At 56.2% G+C, this 5,657-nt stretch overlaps 1 protein-coding gene across 1 annotated transcript in view; it reads right to left on the bottom strand.

Annotated features, from left to right (window-relative positions):
* Positions 1-5,657, bottom strand: part of ABTB2 (ankyrin repeat and BTB domain containing 2) — a 172,296-nt gene continuing 166,639 nt past the window's right edge. Inside the window, exons 15-18 of the mRNA XM_039233357.1 lie at positions 3,744-3,812; positions 2,970-3,083; positions 1,545-1,730; positions 1-1,497 (exon numbers count right to left, since the gene is read on the bottom strand). Of these exons, the coding sequence (XP_039089288.1) occupies positions 1,450-1,497; positions 1,545-1,730; positions 2,970-3,083; positions 3,744-3,812 (417 nt within the window). The 3' untranslated portion in view covers positions 1-1,449. The remainder of the gene's footprint in view (positions 1,498-1,544; positions 1,731-2,969; positions 3,084-3,743; positions 3,813-5,657) is intronic.

The raw sequence follows: 5,657 nt of genomic DNA, 5'->3' as shown, positions 1-5,657 counted from the left end.
TCACTGTTAACAAGTGTTTATTGTTAATAAAACCATGGTACATTTACAATAAGTGACAACATTAATGTATAGTTACAGTATCATACAATATTACAGCAATAAAATAATGCCTATTCCTTTGTACATCCAGCTCAAGCAGCCAGTCGAAAATATTTTCTAAGATTGCAAGCCCCCAGGGGCTTTTCAAGGTAACCAAAGTGACACCTTCTGAAGTGTCTAGGGCTTTCGGTGAATAAATAGTTTCTAAGGTGCAGCCAGACAGCCTGAAGAAGGCTACACCCAGAGCAAGCTGTCCAGAATGCTCCCCCAGTGTCTGGTCCATAAATATGACAAGTGTCCAGCCCGATGCTGCCCCTCCACCTAGGGAAGCCCAGAGCCTGCAGCAGGCCCGGGGCAGGCAGGCGAGAAGCAGCAGGTCTTCTCCCAGCCGTTCCCTCCCACCAGTGCCCCATACTTTATACCCCCAGGACCCACAGTTTCCAGTGAGAAGCACTCCCTCTCTAGCCCAAGTTGAAGGACTCAGCCAGGGGTACACTTAGGGGTCTGCTTCCTGAGCCCACAGACGCAGCCTAAATCTAGGCTTAGGATTTCAGAATTGTTCCCTAAAAACAGCAGCAGCAACGCAAGCTGAGGCCCCCAGACTCTTCCATGCCACCCGGGGCTTAGACTGAAAGCTCTGAAGGCATCAGTTGGGGAGCTGCTGTACCACTAACTGAGTAGGTCTGTGGTCCCCAAAGGAGGGCCTCTGTAGGCCTAGACACCAAAGAAAATAGGACCGAGTGACCCTCTGTGCAGAGATCTTCAGGCCCCCTGGAGGCTCACATCAAGCCTTCAAAGGCACAGCCTTGAGCAAGTTCAGGGATTTGGGCAGCCTTTCTGACATGATGTTGAGGAGAAAATGCTAGCTTCTGTATGAAGTGGCCTGGGGCCCAGAGTCTATGTTCTCTACATTCATCAGGATACCCGTACCCCCAGGAGCCACAGCTGGGGTCCGAGCTTATGGAGACTTGGGGACTGAGGGCAGTTAGAGCCTGGAGGGCATGGTCAGAAGCTATTTCAAGCAGGGCTGAGTCAGGATCAGCCACAGATCTCCAGGAGGGGAGAAGTGGCACAAGAGGGTGAGTACACGGTGGCCCTCAAGGTGCAAACAGTATGGGGGTGGAGGGATGGGCCACCTTTTGACTTTGCCCATCACTAGGCAAGCAGACACAGCTCTGGGGCAGAGGGTTGAAGGTGGGGCTGCCCAGTGACAGGAGGACTCAGAGCACATCTACCTGCCCAAGGACAGATCAACACCAGAGAGGAGGTCTGGGGAAAGAGGGGGAAACTGAGTCCCATGAGCCTGGCTCCAGGAGGGCCTCAGCCACCTCAATGGGGCCATGACCCAGCCTCAGGCCCTGGCTGCATACTTATTCAGATGCCCCCCTGAAGCCCTTACTCCCAGCCTTTTCACACCCCCTGGGAGATGCTTAGAGACAGAGCCCTGGCCCAGAGGGGCCTGGGTGAGCTGACCTGCTGTGCGCCCAGCCCCCTCACACCCGGGAGGTGATGTAGACGGAGTGCACCCGCTCGGCCAGGGTAGTCTGCAGGTCCTGCAGCGGGTCCAGGCCCTGCACTTTGCTGTTGCGGCCGTAGATGAGCTGCCGGAAGGAGTCCTGCTCAAGCAGGGCCTTCATGTGCTTGAGGAAGAAGCCTTCGCAGAACAGGGCCAGTTCAGGGGCATTGTGGATCTGTGGGTGGGCGTGGAGGGTGAAAGCCACAACCTTAGCACCGCCTGGCAGAGCCCCACCTGAAGCCACCCTCCCCCCTCTCCCAAATATTACCTGTGGGCCAAGGCCCAGCACAAGCCTTGGCCTTCCCCTGATCTGGACTCCTTCCATAAGTATCACCTCCTGGTTGGACTAATCTGGGTTCAAATCCCAACTGTGCCACCAGAAACATCACTTGTTCTTGGCCCTGTCATTTTTTTTTTTTTTTTTTTTTTGCCTACGTCCCACTGCTGCCATCACTGAATGGCAGTCATCCTTGTTGAGGCAGAAACTCCCTTACTAATGGCAGGATCAGGGAGTCGGCACGAGGCCTAGCACCTGAGCAATTCACCCAGCTGATGTTCAGTAACTGTTTTAACTTGAGAAATATCAAGTATCCACTCCGGGCCAGGCACTGGGCACCAAGTTCGGGGGTCCAGGTCTCTGCCCTGTGCACTTAGAGCTGATGTTTTCCTTTGGGGAGATAGAGAAACCAGGGGAACGAGCAAAGTAACCGCAGAGGGTGGTCAGTGCTGTGAGGAAGCACGGGGACATCTGTGGGCCTTGTGAGGTGCTCAGGAAGGCGTGAGCTGAGAAAGAGCTACGGCACGGGGGGAAGGGAGAGGTGGTGGGGTGCTAGGGGCTGGATCAAGCATGATACTTAGTCTGCAAGCAGAGGAAGCTTTGCAGGGGGTGGGGGTGGTGTGTGTGGGTGTTAAGTAGAGGAGTGACATGGTCCTAAGGCTTTTCAAAGAGCCTGTGGACTGCAGGGTGAAAGCCAGAAAGGGAGAGGCTGGCCAGCGCCATGGTCTGGGGAGGGGGCGGTAGCTTGGGGAGGAGAGGCACAGTGGACAGACTGTTGCTGTGTTCACAGGGCGCTGGCCGAGATGAGGGAGATTAAAAGATACATACGTAATTCTCAAGTTTTGAGTCTAAGCACGGGAGCAGATGGCCATGCTGTTGCTAAGGAGTGGGGAAGATTAAGGAGGACAGGTTGGGGAAAAATCAAGGCAGAACTTGGGGAAGTGATGGGGCTCAGAGGAGCTCATCCCTTTGCCGCAGGCACCCCTGGCCTGGCACAGCTCGAGTGTGAACTGGGATGCACTTGGCTGGAAAACTCATCCGTGAGCGGCATGACTACAGAGGGTATTCCTACCTGCCTCCAGGTCTCTTGCTGCCCAGCCACCCCCGTTTCTTGGCCAGGCCCCAGCGGGTCCTCACCTTGGCGTACTTGTATGTGTTCACGGCACTCTCCACGCTGAGGGTCTGGGAGCACAGGATCTCACAGTGCCTCTGCAGGGCATCCAGCTGGAACAAGCTGGCCGCTGACAGCAGCTGCGGGGGGGGGGGGGGGGGACGACAAAAGGTGGCCTTGGATGTGGGCAGCCAGGCCTGTGGCCCTGGCATCACAGAACAGAAAGCTGCTTCGTGCAGGGGGCCCTGCATTCTAATTCTCGGAGCTCTGCCCGCCTCAGCAGGTCAGGTCTGAGGACGGATTTATTTCTGTCCCAGGTTACCTCGGTATTTGCTGGGACACCTTCCTGGAAGTCACAGGATGGGTGACAGACACTGGACACTGGTTGGGATTCCTGACCTCACCGAAGGTCTTCAGTTAAAAGCTGTATGCTTGGCCTACGTGACCTTGTAGCCAGGCACCTGGCCAGCAGGGGCTCTGTTTCCTAAGTTCAGGGAAGGGAATGGGAGGCCCTGCTGCCTGCTTTTGATCTTCCTGGGCCTAGTATCTCTACTGGGGAGCCCTTCCAGCTCCCCCCCCCCCCAGGCATGGCCCAGGAGGCAGTGGGCACCCAGTTCCCTGTCACTGGAAGAGAGAGGACCAGCAGGGAATCAGGACCAGCAGGGAATCAGAATGTCCTCGACGAGGCCACCTCCCCTCCTTAGCTCTCCAGTGCCATGTCCCTGAGCGTGGGGTTGAGAGCCGGCGGCCGGGCACTGGGCGCGCCGGCTCCCACGGCCTCCCCAGTGCCAGGACCTCACCTCCAGGATGTCAGCGGCTGGAATATCCATGGCTTCTGTTCCTCCGTAGTACAGATACTGCATCATCATCTGCAGTGGGAAGAGGCATGAACACCAAATGGCCCAGTGGCACCCACGTCCGCTGGCTTCAGAGTGCTGCCCGCACTCCATCCCGGGCCCGGCCACACCCTCCACCCTCTGCATGTGGCTGCGTGCACATCCCCCAGTCCCTGACACGGATACTTTGTGCAATCTCTACAGGTCAGCCCCGAGACTCTCCCTCCTGACTTCCTGCATGTGTACAAGCTTCCCGCCATGGGATGGTTTCACTCTGATCCTCATGACAGCCCCATGAGCCCAGAAGGGAAGGTACTGTTCACAGATGGGGACACTGAGGCCCAAGGAGGGAAGGCAGCATGGCTCAAGTCACTCGGGTCTTCTGACTCCCACAGCAGACTCCCAGGCAGTACAATGCTCATTTCTCTTCTTACCTAAATTCTAAATAGGGGCCTGGGGGGAGGGGAGCTACCCTCAGAAGCTGCTTCCAACTTGCCCGGCTGTGCTAGGACTCCAGCGTGGAGGTGAGCGCCAGACCCCGTCTCCCCCCCCTGGACTTGTTCCCTTGGAAAGCAAGCACAGAGCTGGGGTCGGATCTGGTCCAGAGGTCACCTCATTGCCTGGCCCAGACCTGGGGCTTGTGAGAACAGAGGGTCTGGGATATCAAATGAGGTGGCCTAGGACGGGGGATCTACATTTAATTTCACTGAGGTCTGTCACAAACACTGCCATCACGTTGGAGCCTGGGAGGTTCCCAGTTGGAAGAAAAATGGCCCTGGTTGGCTGCACAAACAGCCCCAGCAAGGAGCTGGCAAGTGTGTAAGTAAACACGGCTCCGGCCGGCACAGTCGGGCTCTGTTAGGAGCAGCCCCCGGGCTGGAAGAGGCACCAGAGGGTCTAGGAAGCAGCCCAACCGTGGGGGAGAAGCATGGGGAGGTGGCCAGCCTGTCCAGGCTTGAGGTCAATCCCTGGAGACAGTCCCTCCCCACAGAGTGGGGGAGTGGAGGGAGGAAGGGGGCTCCCGCGGGCCTCCAGCAGCCCCTGCTGGAGCACAGGTGGAGGTGTCTGTCCCCCCAGGAGTTGTGGGCCTCAGGCGCCATCCCTCGTGCACGGAGTGGCTGTCAGCACCCGCAGGACTGCCTGGGATGGAGCAGGCAGGGGACAGGGTTTCCCAGGCTCGTCTGCTAAGGGGTGGCCTCGGGGTGTGGGCCATGAGACAGGCGGGCCGGAAACCTGCAGCTCTCCTCCCCAAGCCCCACGACTCAGTGGCTGGGTTGACAAGGCCCAGCCACCTGTGGCCTGTGCATCTCCCTGAAGTCACTTAAATGGATATCAGTCCACAGAAGCCAGAGCTGAACTCTCTGGGGGCCTTGCGGGTGGCTGGGAGGCCAAGAAGGGTTGACTGTGTGCAGCCCAGCAGCCCCAGGGTCCCGACAGGCTGCTCTCGGAAGGGTCCCAGGCAGGGTCTCCTTCTATCCTGAACAGTCCCCCGGGGACCTGACTGCAGGGACAGGATTGGGGTCAAAAGCCAGGTAAGACCAGCAGGGCTATTCCTCAAAAGGCCCGGGTGTGGTCAACAGGGACCTCGGCAAGATCAAGGCCTGCGCTACTGCTATAGCCACTGGCCACATCTAGCTTTTAAGTATTAGAATAATACTGGCCTGAATTGAGATGTACTGTGTCAAATATACAGTGGATTTCAAACGCTTATATTTTAAACTTAGTATGAAAATACAGTCGCTAATTTTTATATTGATCACATGTAATCTTTTGGCTATGATGGGTTAAATAATATATTATTAGAATTAATTCACTCATCTCTTTTACTTTTTTTTTTTTTATTTTTTATTTTTTTTTAATGTTTTTTTTTTTTTTTTA

The sequence above is a fragment of the Hyaena hyaena genome, unplaced genomic scaffold (genome assembly GCF_003009895.1).
Source record: "Hyaena hyaena isolate Hyena2069 unplaced genomic scaffold, ASM300989v1 scaffold_74, whole genome shotgun sequence".
Taxonomy (NCBI): Eukaryota; Metazoa; Chordata; class Mammalia; order Carnivora; family Hyaenidae; genus Hyaena; species Hyaena hyaena.
Note: the sequence above shows the minus strand (reverse complement) of the source record. Positions and strands in the feature narration are given on the sequence as shown.